General features: G+C 35.6%; 1 protein-coding gene across 1 annotated transcript; it reads right to left on the bottom strand.

The window, feature by feature from the left end:
• Positions 1 to 482: 482 nt before the first annotated feature.
• On the bottom strand, positions 483 to 24,132 carry sfmbt1 (Scm like with four mbt domains 1). Its single transcript, XM_042734386.1, has 21 exons — positions 24,015 to 24,132; positions 20,838 to 20,895; positions 20,234 to 20,328; positions 18,587 to 18,830; positions 17,867 to 17,955; positions 15,482 to 15,734; positions 14,301 to 14,398; positions 12,330 to 12,431; positions 10,486 to 10,645; positions 8,402 to 8,484; positions 7,603 to 7,729; positions 7,262 to 7,375; positions 6,591 to 6,633; positions 6,438 to 6,508; positions 6,178 to 6,317; positions 5,224 to 5,333; positions 4,882 to 5,057; positions 3,665 to 3,843; positions 2,867 to 3,091; positions 2,300 to 2,428; positions 483 to 1,872 (listed from the first exon to the last, which is right to left on the bottom strand). Exons 2-21 carry the CDS (start codon positions 20,860 to 20,862, stop codon positions 1,726 to 1,728), a joined length of 2,610 nt encoding a protein of 869 aa, XP_042590320.1. The 5' UTR covers positions 20,863 to 20,895; positions 24,015 to 24,132; the 3' UTR covers positions 483 to 1,725.
• Positions 24,133 to 26,562: the final 2,430 nt, after the last annotated feature.

Here is a 26,562-nt window from a genome sequence, read left to right as displayed (position 1 = left end):
GTTCTTTAGAACTTTCTGTTAATCAAAGAACTCTGAAACCTTAATTACTGATAAGAAAGGTTTTCTGAGCATCAAATGTAACAGAAGGATCATATGACACTGAAGACTTGGAGTTATGGCTGCTAAAAATTCAGCTTTGCCATCACAGAAACAAATAAAAATGTAATATATATTAAACAATTATTTTAAATATTTCACAATATTACTGTTTTTTACTGTATTTTTAATCAAATAAATGCTGCCTAGTGTTAGTTAGCATAAAAGACTTTTTCAAAAAATCTTATTGATCCAAAACTTTTGAACAATAGTGTACACACAGGAGACCATATAATTAGAATGCAGAAACATCTACTTATACATTAATATCTATGGTCTATAAATGTATCTTCTAGAGAAAAAAAATGAATACATTCATTTTTTCAATCTATCACAGCCCCAACCACTTTCTTTAAATTCACCCCCTGAAAAAAAGAATCTAAAGGCAAGATTCAGTTCATTTTATTTTTCTTTTAAATAACAATTTCCACCAACATATAATTAAAAGTAAACCAATATTATTTCAACAAACTTTAATCAAACGGATGAAAACCAGCAAATGAACAAAACAGAATGTGGCAAGACAAGGTTTCAAAACCATCTTTCACCATTCCAGCACAAACTGCTTAAAGAAGAAGTATCAAGGGGAAACGGACTGCTAAATCAAGAAAAGGGAGACTGTTGCATATCTCATTATCAAGTCAATTACAATCCATAGATAATAAATCAAACGATGCTATCTGGTTGAGCACGGGGCATAGCTTTGCAATTGCAAAACCAAACCGGTTATTTAGACCATTACAACAGAGGCCCCTGAAATTATTTAATGCAGTATATGCATTTAAACACAGATGCTGCATTCTACTTAATATTAAAAATATTACTTTTACAAGCAGACACATTTGTAAGAGAACAAGCCTCTTCAGTTTGGTGTTGTGGATAAACCCTGGATTTGCCATTATGAATATTATCCCTATCACAGTCACTGACATAACCTGAAATCTTTGTGTGCTTATGTCTTAACCATAACACCTCGTCTTTTTTTTTTTTATTACTCTGCACTTTTATTTAATAATGCATCGTTAGGATGAGCAAATTATTATTAGTATTTACAGAAACCACAAAGGCCTCATCTTTTACACTGTTGTGTTAGTGTAATTCCCAAGCCTTTTATAGAAAAACCAAACCAAAATGGGAGCATTAAATCAGTCCCACTAAAATTAACATCTGCTTATTTACAGTATTTACATTCACACTCCTGTATGTACACGTTTGCATACCACTTACAGTACATGGGCAATTATTTTTTGTGCTTAAGGTAATTGCATTGTCATCCGCTCTACAGTTAATAAAGGTTTCAGAAATAAGAGCTTTGCTTATTGTTGCAGACACTGACTGGACTAGTTCCTCTGACTCAGGTCTAACCTTACCCTGAGCTGAACTAATCTTTCAAAAAAGATCACAAACTTAACAGTAGTCCAGGCTTAATTTGAGATGGAGAGCCCAGCTGTACAAGTACCAGATTCACCCTGTTGAAAAACACCCCTCCAGCAGTATCTAATGGTATGGCAGGTGTCTGAAGGCGCTAAGGGATTTTAAAGGTTCTATGATCCATAGAGCACAAGGAAGATCACAAACATTAGGAACGTCACCCAAAATGACAAATGCCCTGCTCTTCTCTACAGAATGTCAACCTGAGCTGGCAAACTGTTGGTAAAATGCTAGCTTGACCCGCTCGATGTGATGGCACAGCTTGATGGCGGGGCCGAGCTTCAGGTCCATACATTCTTGGACAGTGGGAAGATTCAACAGAAGCAGCGCTTGACCGTCAATTTCCTGGAAGGTAAATGAAAAAGAGAATCACCATCACTAAATCACCCGTAATAAGCATGCGAGCCAGGAAATGAAGTTAAAATGAGTGTATGGAGTGTATTTGGGCCCAAAACATCTTGCAATCAAATTACTCAAATCTACAAAGCTGGCCACAAATGAAGTATTCTCACAACAACGCATTCATTTGTTGCACTAATTTGTTCCCTCATTTTAGGTAAATTGTTCCCATGACTTACTAATTAGTTTCCTCATTTTAATGAAATCAATTATTCGCACTGTACTTATAATATGTTACTGCAGGTAATCTAAGACCCTTTAAAATCCAATCATAGGTGCCCGCAGAAGACTACTACTACTAGGTATAAATGGCAATTTGACTGGATGTGAATGTACTGGAGCTGTGGATATATTAGAGATGTGTGTTCATTACTTGATCCATAAAGATGCGTGCCAGTGGAGCACAATCGGTGGTCCTGATGAAACGAACAACATCTGTGACACTCCATTCCAGTGGACTGCTGTCCAAACACAGCTTCGGAGGAGCTTCAGTACGTGGACTTTCAGAAGAGACAGCAAAACAGTCAGTACTGCATTATGTGTTATCATACACAAAACAGTACAAAACCTAGTTATGGAGTTATATTCCTTAATGTTAAAAGTATACTGTAAGTCAGCAGTTCTCAACCTTTCTCACTTCAAGGCCTCTCAAAAATTAGATTTAAAGGGCCCCATGATGTTTGTAGTTTTTATGCTGAAAGCTGTTTTCCATTTTTTTTTCACAGAAACCAATAAAAATAACTATGATGTCAGCTCACATCTTGATCTTTAGTTGTTTTAGCTTAAAGCATATTTATACTTATTTTTAGAAATTTTACCACTTCTTGGAAGTGTGCTGATGCCCCCATGTAGGCCCCAGCCACATGGTTAAGAATCACTGCTGCAAATTAATATTAAATATAACATTATTTTCTAATAGTTCTAGAAAGCCCAGTGTTACCTTGGGTGAAGGAGGTCTGTTCTCATCATCCGAGCAGGATGGTGAGCGAGCTTTGCGCCGTCTGCGTGTGGGACGGGGGGTTTCTGGAGGGGAAGGGGAGGGGGTGGGGGGCTGTGACTTCTTCTCTGAATATTCAGAGTCATCCATCAGCTCGTCTTGCAGTTCAGAGCCTGTGTCTTCACTTAGAGAGTCATCCTCATCCAGATCTTCTTCATCACCACTGCCCTGTACGACCAAACAGCGACAGCAGTAGATTTGGAGATCCAGTTTAATGCTCATTTTGGTTTAACTTACATATATTTTATAATAATGGCCAAGATGTTCATTTTGATGGTAGACACATCTGAATTCTGCTCATTGGCTGAATCTAAATGGCAATGACATTTACTCTGAGTGCAAATGTTTCCCCAGATTGTGAATTTCACATTCTAATGACCACATTAAAACACATGGAGGAAGATGGTTCTTGTTGAGCAGTTATTCTGAATATATCTGATTTGTATTTAGTGTGGTCCAAACATCTGAAAATCTGGTTTGAAGAGTCTAGTAAAACCTAGAGATAATCTAAAAGTAAAGCATTATGATGTAAAATAAAGCAAAAACGTTTAAGAATTTGGACTATTTGTAGAACACAAAATCTGTGGCATTCAAAATGTAATACTAATTACTTTATTTATCAAATTGTTATGCTGATAATGTTTATAATTAGAAGCATTTGTATTAAATTAGAAAAATGCAAAATAGAAGCATTTTCACTAGAGGTCTCAGACTTCTGCAGTCCAGTGTTGCTTATGTTACCTGAGGGGAACCTGCCGGAGTGTTGTCAACTGAAGCTGAAGAACGTCTCTTTTTGTGGACGAAGAGCTGCTTCCTCCTCTTCCTCCTCCTGCCTCGTCTCTTCACACCTCCCTCTAAGTTGGAGTGTCCGCCGGGAGGTCGGCCCACACGCCTGCTCTTCTTCTTCCCATAGTAATATGCTATAAAGCAGGTACTGTTAGTTTTACAGAGCCATTCTGAACAGAAAGTAAAGGAAAGCACATCATTTATACTATCATGCAATTTAAATAAATCATGGGTGAATTTGTCCAGGTCATTTTTTTTTTTTCATACAAAAAAAAATAAATAAAATAAATTTTATATATATATATATAACAACAGTTACTGCTGTAATGTTAAAAAATAGACTGTTTATAGATCACAACCAGCATAAAAGGCTGCTCAATAAAATGACCCTTTGATGTATGGTTTGTTAGGATCGGACATTATTTGGCCGAGATACAACTATTTGAAAATGTGGAATCTGAGGGTGCAAAAAAATCTAAATACCGAGAAAATCGCCTTTAAAGTTATATGAAAATACAATTACAAGAGATAAACAAAAAGCACTTTCATTATGTTGGCGTGCTTTAAGCATCTGAAAGTTTACAAATAGGCTAATCATAGTTATGGGTTTTTCTTTTTTTGCCATTTGATTATTACTGATGAGATCATGGACAGTGGCAGCTTTAATAGGCTGCATTCACACTAATGCACAGATCTATTTCGACATATCAGATGTTTTGTCCTGTTCTAAAAAACATTACTGATTGTTTACATCGATTTCGTATCATAAAAATAGATGCAAGTGCATTTCGTGCATCTAATACGTAGGCTACTGCATTCCAAATGGCAGAAATGAAAGCACATCTAAAGTAAAAGACTAAAATAACAACGAATCGAAGCACAGTCAAGCAATACGCATGTGTCTCACAGTGCATATTCTGTGCAATGAAGCCTGCCACGATTGTCTCTAGCACACACACGTGCCATGTGCGGGAAAAAGCTAAGTTCAGATTTTAAAATAGAGAGTGCATTTTAATATTCGCGTGACAAGCAAAGACATCAGAAGGCTATAATCAATTATGGTCTATTACTTCATCGATGCAGAATCGTCCACGTCCGCATCGCAATGCATCGATTCATTTCAACAACCCTAATATGTACAGATATTGATAAACTAGAGAAAAGAGGCTCACTGTATTTGGTTTTGGTGAGCACAGAGCAGTTCTCTGAGCAGCGCTCCAGCACCATTCGTGGGCCGAACAGGTTGGGACAGCACTCCAGCTTAATGCAGGTTTTCCGACAGAAATCAGCCACCTGGTCTGCAGTGCGAACAATCTCTACTGTCGCTCTGTAACTCTTCCCTTTGTACCTGTAAAGCACAAAGACTACTCAGAAAACTGAAAGCAAACTATTCATGTTAATTATTATAAACAATGATAAAAAACAAACTTGTTACAACAACCTGTTTAATCAACCTTTTACAGATACTTCTGTAGATGTTTTTTTTTCTCTTCACTTTTGCAGAATATACTCACTTGGCTTTAAGTGTCTCTCCATGACCCTGCCAGCGGCCCTCCTGGTCCAGCTGCAGCTCTCTCAGCACTCGACTGGGCTTATAGGCAGAATTGATCAGCAGTGTCAGCACCTGGACAGGCCACAGGTCAATAGGTCAGCATTACCAACACAGTCAAAACAGAACAGAATAGTTCAATTCCAGTTTCTGAGTCATGTTTAAAGTCATTACAAAATGCAGATAAAAGCATAAACATATTGTTTCAAAGCAGCTTTACAGAAAATTAATGTTTCTACATTTCAACTAAGATTGATCTGTTATTTGATTGATCCATTTAGACAAGTCATGCTGTTAGTTAATGTCACATATTCATTATTCATCTATATTACAGCAACCATAAACATCTAGGCTATTATTTTACTAAATAATTTTTCAGATTTTTACATCTGGCTATAAAGTGGTTAAGATTATTATTTTTGTTATGTACTACTATAAATGTATTACATTTTTTTCAATGCTTTCGAAAAAAAAAAAGTCTCATGCTTATCAAGGCTGAATTTATTTGGTCGCAAATACAGTAAAATCAGTAATATTGTGAAATATTAGTTCAATTTAAAACTGTTTTCTATTTTAATAAATCTTAGAGAGCAATTTATTCCTGTGATGCAAAGCTATATTTTCAGCATCATTACTCCAGTCTTCAGTGTCACATGATCCTTCAGAAATCATTCTAATATGCTGATTTGCTGTTCATGTTCCTGTTATTATCTATGTTCAGACACTTTGTGTCATGTCTTAGAACATGTTTGATCCCTGTAAAAATCACCATTATACATTTTTGCACATTTCCATTCAAGTTTTATACAGTAGAATAGGAGCTTTTAAGTACTATTTATAACACTCACTCATTACATTTTGTAATTAAGAAAGAACAAATTTAAATAATACTGCAAATGAGCAGTCTGTTATGGCTAACCTCCTTCAGCACCAGGACACAGTTCCCAGGTCCCACACACTGCGGCAGCTCTGCAATACGGCCCTTATTGAGGTAGGGCCCTGAAAAGCAGCGATGGTTAAAATAGATCTTGGGGCAACAGTACTTCCCATTCGCCTGACCTGTTGGTGACACAGACAAGATTAAAATAGTACCATGTTAGAGACCCACTGAGCTTTTATTAGTGTGTAAACGGCTGACAAGGATGTGAAGAAATGTTCAGATGTGTATCTAGCACTTACCCATCTCAGCCTGACTGCTGTTAATCTGTAGTTTGGTAGTATCAGGTGAGGAGTCTTTGGATGGTACCCGGCTGTGATGAAAGAGATAAATTAGTGTTTTTCCATAAACAAAAGTACTTGAATTCAATTCAAACACTTTTGTGTCTTTCTTACTATTTCTCTGGCTGAACAACTGCAACCTTTCTCTGTTTCTCCACTGCAAAGAACACATAAAATATGAATTATTATGTCTCTTAAAAAGCCAACCCTAGTAAAAAAAAAGTAATATATTTAAAATATATGTTAATAGTTAAAATCTATTAACATATTTACTGACATACAGCTTGAGACTTACTGATACAAAAATTATAATTTAACTTTATTTGGAGTACTTCCTGTGCACAATGCACATTTCTTAATATAACGCCTAAAATGTGTTTTAATATCACTACTGATGAGGACTGTATGATCATTGAATAATATTAGCCTTTAAATGCAAAATTTTTAAAGTGTACCTGAAGTATACTTGCAATAGTTCCACTTTAGCACAATCAAATATACTTCAGTATATCTTAGCTGGACTTCAGCACTAATTCTTCACATTTAAAGTGCATTAAGTACAAAATAAGTTGTTCCAATTTAGCAAACTTTAAGTATACCAGTTTAGTATTTTTATTAAGTACAAAAATAAATTTATTTGTAGTATACTTACAACGAACTAAATATATTTTAAATACATTTTGTTTTCTTGCCTTTTTTTTTTTTTTTTTTTTTTTTTTTTTTTTACTAGGGAACATCAAATATAAATATCAATTGAATAAGTAATTTGTGGCTATAAAACTGACCTCTGGGCTTGCAGGGGTGCAGAAGAGGATAGCCATTGGTCTCACACCAGCTCACTGGAAAAATATCCATGGAGTCTGTATGAACTATGATCTCTGGGATGGCTTGCTTCAGACCTGAACAAAGAGTGGGAGGGAGAGATAAATAAGCCTACTGACCTTCTGTGATGTATATAAAGGGTTAAGCCCAGTCTTATATTAATCCATTAGTGGTCTTGCTATTTTTAATCAGGGTCTCTGCTTTGTTAGTTTCCTCTGAATCCAGTTCAAGAAGACATTGCATAATTAGTTTTGGTCATTCAGAGCTACCATGCTAAAGAAAAAAAAGAGTGTTGACACCACACCTTCCAAACGAATCCACATGTGTTGACCTTTGACCTTGGTAACAGTTGCTACGTGAATGTTTTCAGGGCAGAGTGGGTTAACAGCCTCCAGCATCATGGACTCTTTAATGCACTGATCAGAAGGGTCCTACAAGGAAATTTAAAAGCAAGTCAAAGTTGTGTAATAAATTCTAATCATTTAAAAGAAATAATTACTTTTATTTATTTATTAAGATGCATTAAATTGATCGAAAGTGACAATACATTTTCAATGCTACAACATATTTCTAGTTTCTTTTGAGCATTCTATTCATCAAAGAATCACGAAAAGAAAAATATACAGCAGCACTGAAACAAATATATAATAAACGTTTTTTTGAGTAGCAAATCAGCATATTACAATGATTTCTGAAGGATCATGTGACACTGAAGACTGGAGTAATGAATAATGATGCTGAAAATTCTGCTTTGCCATCACAGGAATTACATATTTTGATCAAATAAATGCAGCCTTGGTCAACGTAAGAGACTTCTTTCAAAAAAATATACACTATATACATATACAAAAAATATATTTATAAGTCACAATTTACTGTTAAATTATTTAGTCAAATGGTATGACAATTTCTTAAATTAACTAATAATATCAAAGTACTTCATTAGGTTTTTTTATTATTAAAATGAGTTTTCAAAAATGTAAAACGTGTTAACAATATGAGGTATATAATTTATGTAAAATTTGCATTTTTAATGCATTTGTAATGTGTTTCATGTATTTTTGTAATGCCTTTGCCGCAAATATGCAGAATAAGAAACTCACAGGAGGAAAGCATTGCTGAGGGGCTGCTTCAGCTTCACACTGCTTTAGATAGTCTGCCCAGTCAAAGTCCTGACCTTGGAACCCTACACACACAAACAAACACACACACACACACACACATAGGTCAACAAGTGCACCTGAGAAACTTTCAACTGCATGACTCGCTCCCTAATATACATACAGATTAGAAAATAACTGAAAACAGTAGATGAAACAAGATTTTAACTTTGAAGTAAATCACAAACAGAGCCCCAATGGCAATTGAAATGATGAACTAATCAATATGTTGATTGGCAATTAGCAGCATGTGAGGCGTAAAAGAGATCTGACAATAAACACTTTGATATGTGAATGCTCACAGCAACAAGGGTCCAATGAGGTCAAATAGTGTCTCCTAAACTAAGACCACAGTATATCAACACAACCTGGTGTCAAGAAAAGACCTGGAAACCAGGTCAAAATAAATGATGAATCGCATTAATAGATTTCTCACCCAGATGGGTTTATGTTTGGCTGAAGCTTCAGTGTCTTTTTCTTCCTCTACAGTCAAAAAAATCTGGGTTTTATATTGGATAGCAACTTGTCTTTTGAAAATCATATTTCTCGTGTTACAAAAACAGCATTCTTCCATCTTAGAAACACAGCCAAGTTAAGAAACATGTTACCTGTTTCTGATGCAGAAAAGCCAGTTCATGCATTCATGACCTCTAGACTGGACTATTGTAATGCACTGCTAGGTGGTTGTCCTGCATCCTCAATAAACAAGCTACAGGTAGTGCAAAATGCAGCGGCTAGAGTCCTTACCAGGTCAAGAAAATATGATCATATTACCCCAATACTACAGTCTCTGCACTGGCTTCCTATTAAGTTCCGTATCAGTTAAATAATATTATTACTTACCTACAAGGCCCTTAATGGTTTAGCCCCTGCGTACCTAACTCTTCTAAGTCTTCTACCATGCTACAACCCATCACGCTCCCTAAGGTCGCAAAACTCTGGACTTTTGGTAGTACCTAGGACAGCAAAGTCCACTAAAGGAGGTAGAGCTTTGGCTCCCAAACTCTGGAATAGCCTTCCTGATAATAAACTAACTAAATACACACACTCTCTTTACTTAAATCTAGATTAAAGACTCATCTCTTTGGCCAAGAATTCAAATAATATAATATTGTACTGCAGTTATATCTGATCAAATGCGCATTATTATTCTTTAGCTTGGGTTAAACTAATTAATTTTGCTTGGTTGGAACAGCAGCTATGCTAACTATGTCTCTATTTGTTTATCTGTTTTTGCGTAACTAGGATTTACACAAGCTTCAGTCTGGATCCAGAACACCTGAGAAGAGATGATGCCAACCCCTCAGAGGACCTCAGATGATGCCAACCCTAAAACAACATACAGAACTACCAAACTTTGCTGTAAGTTCAACTGCATCATATAATAATTGCTGTTAATAGTGTTCATCGTCTGTTTGATTACGTCTTTAATTGATTTTCCCGTACATTTCTGCTATATCTACATTAACTGAGTCACCACTGATAAGCTACTACTAAATATTGTAGAAACTTAATTTTCTGTAAAGTTGCTTTGCAATGATTTGTATCGTAAAAAGTGCTATACAAATAAACTTGAATTGGACTGAATTGAATAATGGCATGGTCAGCCGTCCCACACCAGCCATTAGGTCTAATGACTGCTCTGCTGGGCAGTATAACTGCCAGCGAATGAAGCCATTTTTCAGGACAGAGAGCATCCTACAGTAAATTCACTGCTCACTCATGTGTGCGCATTACCACAAAACCAATGTTTCATGGACAGCACGATGAAGTGAAATGCTTGGTGGCATATTCAATCGCCAGATATTTTAGGCAAACTTTTCCTGCTCGAGAAGAATGATGCAATTTTCCCTTACAGACAGTTCAGGACTTGTAAGACTGCATTTCCAAGAAAAGAAGCTGTTCTGAAAGAAAAGGGTGGACCTCCTTTCTGCTGGGTCCTTTTATTAATAAATTGTTAGACATTTGTGTTATTTCACTTTCCTTACTGTATATGACAATTAAAAGCAGGTTAAATATATAAGGACCTGGAGGAGGACTGAGCTTGACTCCGTTCTTCAGACTCCACTGTGTAGGGAAGATTCCTGGACTGTCTATATGACATAGGAAAGAGCAGCCGCCTCCCTCTTTCTGTGCCTCGTCTCTCATATCGTCCATTTGCACCAGAAAGAAATGGTCATTAAACACCTGTCACACACACAGACAGACACATAAATGAATAGAGCACACAGAGCTAAGAACTAGTTTTCCTGTTCATCCTCAGCTCAGTTATCTGGAATACACCCTTGTTTATGGAAAACACTCATCCTTCAGTGTGAAATGTCTTGACCTTCATGTGTGGTAACACTGAGGAGACCAATTCTCTTGACCCTTTCTGAAGGGCTGTTTTTAGCCAACATCATTAATAACAGGAAAAGGTTGTGTTTGACAGAATACTAACTGAAAAATAGAGGTCATTTCTGGTTTATAACTAGGGATGCACCGGCCATAAATCGGAACCGGCCGTTTTATGCTTAAAATACGCGATCGGCAATCGGCTGGTTTTTGTTCTTTTTTCGGCTGATTTTTCCGGAAGTGCACCCGCGTGCACAGACTGCATTGTAATCATTTGCTATCATGTCATTTGTGTGGAAATATTTCGAAATCTGTGCGCAGGACAGTCAGTCGTTCAGCACTGGAAGTGCAGAGTTACATGTCTGAGGCACAGATAGCAGGAAGCGAACAGCCAAATAAGAGCCCCTTTCCTGCGTGAGCGTACTGTACCTGTCCGCGCCTTACACAAGTGGAGACAGTGAAGGGATGTTCAGCTCAACTTCTCGCGTGTTGGATGAGAAACGAAACGGAGTAAACTGCGACAAAACTGAAATGTTTTTTTTTGTAAAGTAGAACTTGCATAAACGTTTGAAAAGCCAGAAGTAAACGCCAGTTCTGTATAAGATGATTATTTTTATTTTACCTTATAATTACATTAACTTAATTTGATTTAAAATTCACCTGCTGTAGCACACTGAAAAAAAAAAAAAGTTTCATTCAACCAATTAAAATTTTTTAGGGTAATGATTCACATCTATATTTTTTTAACTTAAGCCAATAGTTATTTTTTTTCCATTGGCTCCAGTAAAAAAAAATACAGATGTGAATCATTACCCTATTTTTTATTTTTTTATTTTTATTTTTTTAATTGGACGAATGAAACACTTTGCATCTTTGTTTTATTCGCACCAACATGATTTTAACATTTTGGAATAATTTATTTATATAGCATACTTTTATTTAGTCTCACCGGTAAAGACCTTTTTTTATTTAAAACCCAATTTAAAAACTAAAACAAATACTGAATGCTGATTAAGAAACATCTTATTGAATGTGTGTTGATTCTGTTGTTTGGATTGAAGAAACTATGCAGTTATTGCCTTTAATTTCACATGGTTACAGTTAATCTTTTAATTTAAGGCCAGTTCTATGTAGTTTCAACCCAATTCAAAAACAAAAGCTAAATCCTGATGTCTGTACCATCTATGTTTGTATTGAATGTAGGCTACTTACTGTGCAGTCACTGCCGTTAATTTCAGATGGTTACAGTTATTGTTTTCAATAGCCAAAAAAGCCAGTTTGGCCTATTAAATACCAAATAAAACATCTTGTTTATTTATATTTTCCTTCTTTCTTGTTTGTTACTTAAAGAAAAAAAAAAAAACGGAAATCGGTATCGGAATCGGGAATCGGTGCATCCCTATTTATAACCCCAAATTAGCACTACATTTGTCTATTACAGAGCTATATCTAATAGCACAGTATTAGTATAACATGTCCAAACTACAACAGTTTACACAAATATTGGCGGGGATAACTTTAGGGTCCATTAGGATACCTTCATCACAGTGGCTGGACTGATGGTGAAGGGAGCTGCTGGGTCCACAGCTTCCAGCTTCATCCCTTCAGTAAAGGAGTGTGGATTGATGGCTGATCTGTCCTGAATACAGAAACAAGTGTATAGTCTGAATATGACTGAATAATTTAAAAACAAAAAATAAAGTAGAAACAAGCAGAAAAAGCATTGTCATTGTTTCACACACTACAATATACACAGACAAAAAAAATAATAATAATAATAATTAATAAAATATATATATATATATATATATATATATATAGATATATATATATATATATATATATATATATATATTATATATATATATATATATAAGGGGTGGAACGGTGCGAAAAAAAAAAAAAAAAAAAAAAAAAAATCGAACCGTACAGTTCTCCACACGTGATACAAACCGAACGTTCCACCCCTAATATATATATATATATATATATATATATATAAAAGCAAACTATGGGCCATATTTACTAACAGCTTGTGTCAGCACAAACCCTCTTTTGGCGTTAACAGTACTGTCAGGATTTACTAAAGAAGCGCAGAGAAGAATTAGCACTGAAAAGGTGTGGACAGTTATTTATACACCTGACCTTATTGAATATGCATTTGTAGGAGTTTCCCTTTCAGACAAAAAATTTATGAGAAGAGAGTATTAAAATTAATCACGCAACATGATTTATTAATGTTTGCACTCGTCAAATTACTGCTATTGGCAGCATTATTTAATGCCCGAAAAAAGTCTTAGAGCAGGTGGTAATTTGCACTGCTCTTGGTAGATTGTGCTGGTCATTATACAAATTATCGGTTGCATCTGTGTTCTTTAATGTGAACATTTTCAGTAAATAACACACAGAATTTTTCCCTACCATCTGCGCATTTATGGAATTGCTCTCCATCGCTAATTTGCCCTGTTTAGTAAATCTGGCCCTATAACTTAAATTCTAATTATGGGGATTAATTAATACATATTGAGATTAATTTAGAGTTTTTTCAGTTACTTTCAGGATTCATTTTTAAATAGTTAATTAACTTAATCGTTTTTAAACTTATAAGTGCATTACCACCACCTATCTCTCAAATGGACCATTGACACTCCTAATTGAGATTGAAGATAGAGTGTCAATGGTCCATTTGAGAGATAGGTGGCGGTAATGCACTTGTAAGTCTGCTATCCGCCGTAAAGCAAGAAGAAGTGGCGTCATGCACAGGCTGAAGAAGATGATGCGAACGCACTCAGGACAGTTCAGACATTGTGGTTAAAATTGAGACATTGAGGTAAAAAGCGATATAAATACTGTTCAGTTTGTTGCACAGATTGATCGTTTTGTGTCTTTACACATCAATGTATCATCACGAGCCGCAGGGTTTAATTTGGTTTTGTTTGTGTATGTTTTATGACTCTTAAAGCCGTGATTCCCATCCTCTTATATTATATGACTGACAGACTGCAACGGTTTGAGTTAAAAATCTCTGTTTGTGTTCTACTGAAGAACAAAGTCACCTACATCTTGGATGCCCTGGGGGTAAGCAGATAAACATCAAATTTTCATTTGTGGGTGAACTATCCCTTTAAGGGATATTTTGATAGTTTTTTGAGTTTTTAAGTTGAGCTTCATTTAACTTGGCGCAATGTTCATGTGCACATGCTCTAAAAGACGTACAGCAAGAGTCAAAGATTATTTACATAGAAAAATCTATGCAGTGGAATGCAAAAACGTGTTTGTGTAAGCAGCTCCCAAACATGCCTTCATCCAAGCTAACTTATAGTACATTTACTACATGGATGACCCTGGTGCAACCTGCAATTAAGTGCTTTGCTCAAGGTCACAAAGGTCACAGTGGATCTCCATAACTCTCCAGTTTATGGATCGCACCAACAGGGTTCAAACAAGCAACCATGGGGTCAAAGTCAAGTTCTACTAAACACCTGGTAGTTAATCAGCCTTTACTGACCCTGTAAAACTCCTCGTTGATGCTGGAGTCGTGAACCTGTGAGGAGACGGTCTTCTTAACCTCCTCCCATTCAGCTTCAGTGCGCAGGGAAAGCAGAGCTACAAACAAACATACACAAAGACACAATCACCTCTATGCTGACCACATCACATGTGTTTATCTTCTAAAAGCTAGTGGACTCTGTTCTAAGCCTCTGTAAACCCTTCCCCCATCCACCAATCCCTACTATTGATTAGCTGAACTGTAATATGTGGGTCTCCCAGGGTAAAAGTACTTTAGTAGTGCTAAAGGAGGACAATACGGGCTTCCTGCCTTTTTGTGCATGATCTAAACTTCCAGCATGGAACAGTTAAGTTGATTTGCACATTAATAGGTCAGGAAGAATCTACTGAGAATCCTGTTGGTCTGTTCAGTCAATCATCTAGCCACAGCAACATGCAGCAGCAACAACCCTAAACATTCACATTTATTTCTAGTTTCTGCTTCTGTTTCCATGGTTTTAGCTGCACTGACCACTTACGTTCTTCAAAAGCTGGCTAGTGCTTGATTTGGTCCAGCATTGAGCACATAAACATGAAAACTGGCCATGCTAGAAACAAAATCATATGCTGTGTAATTCATTCAAATTTTTTAAATAATTTAATATACTACATAATCAAGTTTCTAAGGACTTTTAATTAGTGCTGTCAAATGACTAATCAGGTCCAAAATAAACGTTTTTGTTTACATAATTACATGTGTGTGTAATATATATATATATATATATATATATATATATACACACATATATACACACACACATACATGCATGTATATATTTAAGAAAAATGTTGTTTATATTTTAAAATATTATATATATATATATATATATATATATATATATATATATATATATATATATATATATATATATATATATATATATGAATATAAATATATACATGAACATACATGTAAATATTTTCTAAATATATAATGTATGTGTGCATTTATATATACATAATAAATGTACACAGTACAAACATATTATATAATATGTACATATTATATAATGTAAACAAAAACAATTATTTTGGATGCAGTTAATCGTGATTAATCACTTGACAGCACTACTTTTAATTTGATTTCCGATATTTCAAGATACGTATAACAAAGAGCTTTAGAAATAATAAATCCCTCACCTGCGGGTGGTCTAAGGGTGCAGCTGTGCTCCTGTGCCCAGCCTGGCAAATGAAGCAGGGGGTCTAGGTAGAAGACCCACGTGACAGATTGGGTGTCAGGGAGCCCGTCTGTGCCGGCATATCGAAGACGCAAGCGACCCCCTACGTTCTCCTCAATCACTGCAGACCAGACCACCCCAGCATCTTGATGATCCATTAGCTCGACGTTTAGACCCGGACTTAACAGATCTATAGGATTACAGCCACGCTGAGCCTACAAACACAAAAGCAGAAGTTGCACTCATACAGATAAAGTAATATTTAATATCTTAGCAATAACTGTTGAAATTTCATTGTTGTGCTACAAACATCAGTTTAAAAATCACGGCTATAACAATTTGTCATTAATTTATAATTAGAATTAATGTTTTTTTTTTAATACTGTTTGAGGCTATATTAGGCCTGGGTGATAAAACGGTATCGATATTTATCTACGGTACTTTTTTTGGGAAGTTTTTTGGATATAGTGCACGATATAGACACATGCTATGTGTGACACAGACAGCACACACAAACACGAACATGAGTGCTGTGCCTGCCTGTGATGAGGAAATTGTAAATAAATTTTTTTATTTTAGTCAAATTTTAAATAAAAAATTGCATTCGAATGCAAAAATGGTACAGTCGAATGTTAGGTGTGCATCAGGGAGCGTCATCAGTGGCCCGCGAGATGCGGTGATGATGATTTAAGTGACGTTGTTGCATTTTAATGTTTTGTTAGTCCACAAGATGCGCCTCTGCTGTGTTATTCATTTAAAATATTAGAGAAATATAGCAGCTCAATGCTTAGAAGATCTTGATTAGGTTAAAACCAAAACCAAGCCATTCACACAGAACGCATATTCAGCGCATTTTTTGACGGACATATACGACTGCTGCACGCACGTCTCACACAAGAGATTTACAGAAAGCAATGCAAAGTTAAAACAGTTGAAATGTTTAGAAAACACGTTGCAAATTTGTGGAGGTTTATTCCTTTTCACTGCATCTCATATGTTTTCAAATGCAATCGGTGTGATTGGCGATTCTTCACTTTTTTTAATTTATGCAATGCATAAATACATGATGCTGTTTTGTTCGTAATTGTTTATGCAATTTACAAAATGATATTTGATTTATATTAGTTAATTTAGACATTATGCGCATTTTTTATGGACCGTTATTTTATTGCATTGACAATTTAATACGCTGCATTGTTTTGCTCATTGCGCCCTCCTGTGGCCTCGGGAGACAAGTCAAAAGTTTCCATAAGACTTTTTTAATCTGCATATAACACATAAGAAAGGAGATATTTGTTTGAATTTTATTTTGTGTTTGACTGTTAAAATAAAACAAAAAAAGTGTTATTTGTTTCAATAAATTGGGTATATTAAAACACAGTGGTTTAAAAAAAAAATCTATTGTGCTTTGTTTTAAAAAATGTTTTAAAACTGTCAATAATTATCGATACCGAACAATATTAAACATTTTATCGTTGATACATTTTTTTAGCTATAGCAAATTTTTTTTTAAGTATCTGCAATTACTAATTATTCTCATGATTTAAATCTTAATATTTTGCTTTTAAAATTTTACAGCACTTTGGGTTGGTACAATGTTTTAATGTTTTTAAAAAAAGTCTTCTACTACCCCACCAAGCATCACTAAAAAAACACAAAAATACACATATATATTGAAAAAAACTTAAAAAATAAAAAAACAACTTTCTACTACAACAATATTTTTTCACAAATGTAATTTTTTTTTTTTTTTTTTTTTTTTTTGTGATGGCAGAAGCTGATTTTTAGGCATCATTACTCCAGTCTTCAGGGTCATGTGATCCTACAGAAATCAGTGTAATATGCTGATTTGGTGCTCAAGAAATATTTCTTATTATATTATCAATGTTTAAAACAGTTGAGCTGCCCATTTTATTATGATTTTTTATTTATTTCAAAAGAACAACATTTATTAGAAATAGAAATCTTTTAAATGTCTTTACTGGAAAATCAGTTTAATGTGTCCTTGCTAAATAAAAGCATTCATTTAAAAAACAAAAAACAAATTGTGTAAATACTGCCTCCGCTGAGTTTACATACTTGATTCTAATCGGTCAACTGCAGAAGTTAGCTGTCAAATACTGTTTTATAATGACTATTTAACTGTAAACTTAATCTTGTCTCTCAGGGTCCCTCTTTTTCAATTTAGAATGCAATTTAGAACAGCTAATCGTCTGCAGTCTTGCAACTCAAAACGTCTCTTAGTTAACTTGAAATATTAATTTTAATATATCATGCTATCAGTTTATTTTGCAAAAATGGCCAGCTCTCTATACATTTTCTCCTACATTTTTGGCATATCTCTTACCCCTTCCAGGAGACTAGCAGGTACACTGCAGGATTCAGCCAGAGCTTTCTCCAGCAGCACTTCCCAGTCCTGGTGCTTCTCACGGACACCTAAGCACAAATTCAGAGCATTTTAAAGACATAACAAATCTTTAGACTATCCTGCTGACAGATTTATGCCATTTTGCGCTTAAGATGGCTTCACCATTGACATGGTATTCTGGGCCATAAGCACAGCTGTCAATAAGGCACAGGCAGCCAGAAGCAAAATGCCAGCAACCATCTGGACTCCCCCACGTCTGTACCTACTGCACTCTATTGCAGGATTTTATTAATAAAAGAAGCTTTAAGTATTAAAACAGGTCTTTTAATAAATTCAAAGGAGTAAAGGCCATGCCCATCAGCAAGCTGCAAGCTAAATGAAAAGCCCCAATGCAAACACCCCTCCCCCCATTTCCTGAATATGCCCACAAATCGACTGTGAACAACCACCTACAGGAATTAGCACTGTGCTGCAAGCAACACAGCACTTGAAGAATATAAAGAAATATGCAAATTTGGCACTGTGTGGATGATGCGCACCAAGCTTTTTTTAAATGAGAGCATAACCTCTGCAGAGCCTACATTCAAATCATCTTTACCTAAAAAGGCACATTTTCTGTAGAGTTTTCTTTAGAGTGAGTGACTAAATGAAACATCATAAGTTAGACAGCACAGTGAAACTGCTCAAGTCTCTGCTCACCCTCTGGAGGTCTCATCGGTCGACCCTGCTGCTTGCTCCATCCGATCGGGTGCAGGTCAGCGGTCATGATGTCACACCAAAAGTCGGCCCGCCGGTCATCTTGGTAACCCTCATATCGTAGCAACAGCAGCTGTCCGCAGGTGGTGATAATTGTGGCCACCCAGTATGCCGTTTCTATTTCAGTACGCACACACACCTCCAGCTTCATACCAGGAGTCAGACCGGTCTCCAGGCCCTGGTCCACCTGCAAAGAAAAAACACTGGTCTGAGCAGACGACAGAGCAGACACAAGGCCAGGTGACACCTGGTGAGTAAACTACAGGGCAGCATGAGTGTAATTTCGGTCTCACAGTATTTATATACTACTAAAGTATTTATTAACAATTTCAATTAGCTTTTAATTTTATATTATTAGTTTTCTTTTTTTTTTTTGAATACTTTCGTCAAGTGTTTGTCTCATTATTTTTATTTGAAGTTTTTTTTATTTATTATTGTTTTAGTCATTTCAGTATTTCATCAACTTTTTTTTCATCTAATATTTATATTTTATTTCATTTTAAAGATTTATTTTAATCACTTGAAATAATTTTAATAGATTTAGTTTTAGTTAACAACAACAACACTGGTTGGCATGAAACTAGATTGCACAAATAATTAATGTTTTGCAACAGGTTTTACAAACACTCCCTTGTCTGCCATTGGTCAAATACAGATAGTCCCTCTCTCAACTACTTTTTGATCTCCTGTTTCTGTGCTGGGCTTGTCAGGAGGCACAGACAATCGACTAATGCATTACTTCTAGCTGTTTTGCATATTAATTATTTCATGCAACTAAAAATGATACACTTCAACATATAAGCATGCTGCATGCCATCCATTTATGTCAAATACTTCCACTGAAATACATTTTAACATGAACAAATGGTTGCCAGTATTATCAACATCACATACATTCAGTGACAACCTGACAGCTAGAGGTCATTCAGTGAACTCTGCAGACACTAAATCCACACTAAACACTAGTATTATAGCATATATACTATGATGAAAATCATCAACTTAGAGGATGTTTTTTTGCCCCCACACTTTAAATACCTGGAGAATTTAGTCAGTGGTATTCTTGCCCCATGCCCTGGTTAATTTCTGACCCAGCAAATAAATTCTTTAACATCTAAATGGTCACTTATTGGTCTTACAGATCCCATGAGAATAGGAATACATCACTAATGCATAGCGAGTAATCTAAATCTTGACTTGTTTTCTTACATGCTGGCTCTAGTGCACTCTACATTTCTGTTTTTGCCACACAACAGAACTCAATGTCTCAATAAGCTGGGTATTGGTGGATTCAAATCTGATTCTTTAAAAGAACAAGCTCAAAAGAGCCGTTCATCTATGAATCACTCTGGTAGCTCACGTAGCTCCTGCAGCAATGGCGAGGTCATGGATAAAAGTTTCTTCCAAATTAATTAAAAAAAATCTACTCTAGCTGCTTGCATCAGTGTAATAGAAAAACCTGTTTTTGTCACATCCGAATTTGATTAAAAGCTTTCAGCTTGGTTAAAAAAAAAATTACTTCTTTTCTTTAGATTCTAGAGATTCATTATATCGGTGTAGAACAAACAAAGGCTGGCCCGGTTTACTCACATGTTTAAACGCATGATGAGGAACAGAAAGTGCCCCAGTTTCCTCCAGGTAGTCATCCCAGTTAAACTCTGACACATCCTGACCAGAGTCTGCATCTGAAACATTGAACGACCAATAGCTCAAACACTGCAGAGTTCATTCAGCTCACTCATCACCTCACATCAAACCATCTTAACAGAGCGTGAAAGTGAGTGCTGATTTTTATATATATATATATATATATATATATATATATATATATATATATATATATATATTGTCACTGCAGGTTGTGGTGTGATGATTTTACAACACACACATACATATATATACACATACATATATATATATACACATACATATATATATACATATATATATATACACACACACATATGGTGATAATAGGCAGGTGCTCGCGCAAATATTTGGGTGACCTTTGCTTGAGGCTGTGCAGAAATGTCCACCACTCTCTGTCAAGGACAAACACCGTGCCAGTACAATTTTAATATGTGCAATACAGCTCTCAATACTATAATTTTCAGGGTCAAAGAATGGACTATAGTTTTATTTTTCTTCAAATTATTTAGCAACAGTGCAGAAGGAAAGAAAATATATTGCTTACCAGACTCCAGCGCCTCAAGGCTCATGTCTGAACCCCCCGGAGGACAATCAAACTGTTTCTACATGAATAGTAAGGAAGGAAAAAAAAAGTGAGAGGAAAACAAACACTGAAACAAAGTGAGATGAATTATGATATTAGAATAAAAATTCATATAAAAGAAATTCTGTAAAAGTATTTGCATGTGTGTGAGAGAGAATGCAGAAACATGAGGAGACTTGCACAAGCCACATTTCACACAGACTAGCTCATTTAAGTAAGTGGGAGGAGGAATCCTAAGATAAAAGCCACTTCTGTCACTCAGACTCCCCACATCACCTTTGAGAAGCAAAAATGCACCACAAAGCCCAATATAGCTTCGCAAAATAAAATAGTTGGGTAGATAATATCGCCTAAACAGCAAAGACCCTAACAATGCAACAAATATGCAGAAAGGGACACCAAAATGAAGGCATTTAACTAGAAACTTCACTAAAAAGGCAGAAACAACTTTGAAAGTTCTGCTTCAAGCTCAACATGCAATCTGAAATGTCTCTCTCAAAAATGCAAAAAGAAAGAAAAAGGCTACCAAAGTTGCATTAACTCTGTCTATTCATCCAGAGCTGTCAAGCTGTCTTTGTGAAGGTTGACATCTCTATTAAAGAGTCAGACATTCTCTCTGAGAGCCGTTGGCGGGCCACGACCCTCACGCTCTGCTGGGATCAACTCTTTCAGTCCACCCCCCTCCACTCCAGCACCGTCCCAGAGCCCCGGAGCACAGCCCGGGCCACGGACACAATGTACTGGGGGTCATGGTGGTCTCCAACAGGGACTGAAAAGAACAGCCAGGGCTGTTTAAAAAGCCATGTTGCTGTCCCTCAGTATGAAGATCAACTGAACTCTAAAGCATTATGTGAAGAAATTACCCTTACAATAAAAAAACACCCTGGTAAAGACTGTTTCTGCTAAAAAAAAATAATCATTTAGTGTTAGTACAACAACTGTGGGAGCTTGTATAAGCCTGTTTGGGCATAAAATAAATAAACTACACATATTGTAGAAACTACAGTATTTTAACTACAGCAGAAAGTCATTTGTACTACCATAGCAATTTTTTTTTTTATCATTCAGAAAATATACAGAGATGATGGAGTGTGTAACACTTTGTTTTGTCTTAAAGGTTGATATAATATTTGTCTCTAAACCATGTAAAATAATGTCAAGTACAAAAAGCGCTGCTGGTGGAATTAACCTGCTTATTTTGTGCCATGAATTTACTGTGGAAATTTAAATTCCTTTTTTTAAATCATTATTACTATCCTGTAACCATCGTGTTTTCAACATTTTAATTCAAAATGCCAAACAAATGGGAAATATGAATTTAAAAAAGCAAATAAATTAGCAATGTCTCGTTTTTTTTTTTAAATAAAATGAATAAAAAAAATAAAATTACATCTTTATCTATTTGAAGTACACTACATTTTCATTGTTACAGTAGGATGGTTAAAAGAGAACTGGAGATAATGTAGTAACTATGGGAAATGGGCAGAAACTATGGTTGCCATGGTGATTTTTTAAGTGAAAGGTAGTCTTTGTTTTCATTGTCTGTATCTCAGCGTTTTTTGTGCTCTGTCCTAAATGTAGATAATATTTTCATATTTGTGTCTAACAGAATAGTTTAGAAATCTACAAGTCCCAAAACTGTAAAATAACATCATGTGGAAAGAACACCGCTATTATAATCTACTTTATGTTATTCTTTGTGTTATAAATGAATTTACGGTGGTAATTAAACCTGCTTGTTCCAAATCATTACCACTCCTCCTGATTGCCTTTTAATCTTTTTTTTTTAAATGGCAAGCATATGGGAAAAAATATATATATTTAAAAAAGCAAATAAAAACAGCAATGATGCCTAATTTTGTCAAATGCAGATAAACCCTTGGATGTCATATCAGACTTCTGTCACCCATTAATCAACATGAAGCCATGCTCTTTATATTTCTAACACAAAAACATGATCGTGCATGTAGTGAACGAGGAGACCCCGGGACAGCGGAAATCTATTTCTGGTGTGTCTCTGAACCCTCAGCACATTCCTGCCAAACTCTGCCGCTCCATCACTCCAAACTAAAGACAACTTCCCTCATTGATCAAGGGCCGAGGGTATACACAAAAACAAAAGAAAAACACCAAAAAAAATCAATAACTAATAAAAAAAAAAAACGAAAACGAAAGGGAGAACATGACAAATGACGCAGTGACTGTTATCACGTGCACAAACCACCGTCAGCTCCGTTTATTCTCATACACTGTCGTGAAAAACGAGGACTTTCAAAAGAATAATATTTTTCTTGATTACACAAATGATCAGTTCAAAACTTAAATCCCCCCCTTTCATTTTCTGAAGACTATCAAATAGTGAAAACGCCTCGTGAGATGATGTTTTCCTGTGTTTTTAAAAGGGAGCGTGAGTTCTTCACAATGGAGTGATGGTGACTTATAACACAACTTCTATTATGTAACACGGCCAGAGAATGAAACTGTCATCGATTTCTGAAAGTGCTTGAGGAGGAAGCTTACCATTAAACTTTGTCTTTTAAACATGGACATTACTAAACCCCCACAAAACAACACGATCTCCTACAATCACGATAACGCACCATTGTTATGTATAACCACCGGCCAAATAATCGCCATTTAGATGGCAGCGATAAATAGAACCGATAGCTTCTGTATAATTTGATTCATTTAGTGAGTGTAATTCATAGAAATCGCCTAAAAGGACTGATGATAGTTCGCTGGTCAACGCGCAGTGTGTTCGGCTAGCTACATATAACTGGATAATAGCATTTAATACATTCACGCCGATCAGGCAACTTTCATTCCGAGGGACACATCGCGCAATTCAACATTATTAGACATGAAACATTTTCTGGGGGTTGTTTCGCGAGGCTTTTTTGTTGATGCGAGTGCGGCTGATTTCGTGCACATGCTAGAAACGCCTGCAACCAAGTCAAGTTACTGAAACGTCATAGCTTCAGCAATAGAGCCAGGCACTCATACGCGCGAGCACAAGTCACCTTTTTTTTGGAGACGGGAAAAAAGATGCAGGCAAAGCAAAATCGCTCGTTAACGCCAAGGTCGGTTAGGGCAGAGGGTAAAATACGTAAATATTTGGGAATGCATTTCGTCTCTTACCAGTGAGGAGTTTTTCAAGTCGGTTTTAGATGCCGTGTCTTTTTCCGCCTAGTCGTTCACGACCTCATTCCAATATGGCACAAAGTGTGAGTGCGCATGCGCCGTCTCTCGCGCGAGCCTCTCTCATCCGCGAGCCCGGGATTGATATTTGTTGGCTCTCAGCGATCAAAAACGCGAACTTGCCACATATTTGAACGGAACGTTTACAGTGCCCCGCCGAAACAACACTGAAATAACGTTAATACAGCACTTTTGTTGATTATCAGAGCTCTTTTTTTTTAAATGTGGATAGAGTGAACAATAAAAACGCTGGGACGCGATATTAAACGGTTGCTTACAACTGTCATAACCTGTTCAGGTCTTCGCCGCGCGGAGGTTAGCGATTATTCTGGTTTCTGTAAGTTATTGTGATGAACGCGATCAATAATTCTGTGTACAAGGTCTGGCGCCCTGCCTCTCTGTCGTTTTGTTCAGTAAAGTGTTTGTCCTATTGGCCAGAACGTACCATTAAACAGAATCTATCTTAATCTATCGCAACTGCGCCACGGCCTCCTCCGTGTAAATCATCTTTCTAGATCCTTCTGTGGAAACACTGACTTTACATGTTAAATGTGATTGATTTATGTAGAGCATACTGAAGATAAAACGATTGATTCAAAAACTTTGAATCCCCATTTCCCTTTTGGTGTCTATTAGGTCAACATTTAAAAACAGAGAGAAAACAATCATTTTAAAATAAGATTTATCTTTGATTACCAGGTCAGGGGCTGACATTTGTCTGCATAAAGTATTGATTAAATATTTGATCCCATAAGAGAGGGCTTAGCTATCTCTTTGAAGGAAGAAACAGAAACTAAAAGGCTCTTACTAATTTACTTTATTTAAAACCTTTTGATAGTCTTGGTTTACTTTACACACATATTTTGGCGATATGATGCACATTTTTGTAAACTATGTTCTAAGACCAATTATCTTTTAACAATTTAATAACTTTTTTTTCTCTCAGATAAGTAGGCTCAATGATGTTTCATCATGAAACAATCTGTATGCATCTTCTAAAATAGTTAGCTGTGTGAAATTAAAGTTTGTGTCTATTCCTGGTATCAAATTATAACTATTGGGAACAGAAAATTTGCAAAAAAAGAAAAAGAAAAAGTAGCATATTTTATTATTTCTATCAAGAAATTGTGCCTAAAAGGAAGCGATAATCCAACAATAAATCCATATTTATTCTTACTTTTGAAATCTACAGTTTTACAGTGTGAATAAATCAGTCTTTTATTCAAAATGGGTTTCCCACTAGTCAAACATGTGACCACTGACATGTTTACATGTATTGTGAACATGTTTTTTAGCCATTTTAATACTGTTAATAGACCTTTAAAATATTAGATGCATCATATATGGAAGTTACACCTGTATACTAACATGTTTTACGTGCTTCCTTTCATGTAGCTTTGACCCAGACATCATCTTTCCAAGGGACAAACTGAAATTAAACAGCTCTGGTCATGTGACTGTTTACACCCGCCATGTAAAAATGTTCACATGAAATGAAGACAGTCTGCACTTTCATTTATGGTAGGTATCTTTGTGTAAAATACACTAACAACTTTTTAAAAGACCCTTCAACATCAAAAGTAAATTTTAGTCACGCATATTACCGGTGGATTTGAATTTGCTGAAATGCTCCGGGAAATGCTTCTTTAGGTCAAACGAGGCTTAACATGCAGTTTAGACCCAACTCCGATAGATGGCACTACTTTCAATCTTTTCAAATTAGTTTAAGCGGCTGTGATGGACGGTGATGATGGCTCAGCACAAAGTAGCTACATTGAATGAACGCCTTCCTGCCAGTTCCTTAGCAAAATGATCAAAATAACATGCATTTCTGAACCTAAATAAATATGGGATCTCGTTTGGGAGGTTATTTATTTATTTTAATGGCAGTGGTGGTATGGCATTTTGGTAGAAACTATGATTACTATAGTAGGCCCATTCCACCGAATGGATGTCATTTGCTTCCAAAACTCTTCTCTTATTAAATTTATTATTTTATAATAATAATAACAATAATATATATATATATATATATATATATATATATATATATATATATATCTATATATTATCTATAATATTCTACCGTTTTTAAATACTGAATCTAGTAATATACATATTTATTCAAAATCTGTATTGGTCCATCTCAAGTAATTTTATTTAATTTTTTACAAAAGTTTTGTGGAAGATGGATGCATTTTTCTCGGTCCTGTTACCAAAATTCTAATGTCTTTTAAAAAGCATGTTTAAAAATATGTCAACAAATTCCTTCATTTCCCTCTCAGGCAGGTGTTTATTATTTTAAAGAAATTGTTGGTTTCATGGTCGAAACATTATTTTTATCATAAAAAATCCCTATTTATGTATTTTTCTAAAGTACACACATTTTTTAATGGCGACTCAAACATCAAGCTTATCAATTTTCTGTGATGCAATTTATTAAACAATGGGATAAATTATAGACCAAACTTAATTTAAAAAAATAGTA

The sequence above is a fragment of the Cyprinus carpio genome, chromosome B11, assembly GCF_018340385.1.
Source record: "Cyprinus carpio isolate SPL01 chromosome B11, ASM1834038v1, whole genome shotgun sequence".
Classification (NCBI taxonomy): Eukaryota; Metazoa; Chordata; class Actinopteri; order Cypriniformes; family Cyprinidae; genus Cyprinus; species Cyprinus carpio.
The sequence above is the reverse complement of the archived record's forward strand: the minus strand, read 5'-3'. Positions and strand labels throughout refer to the sequence as shown.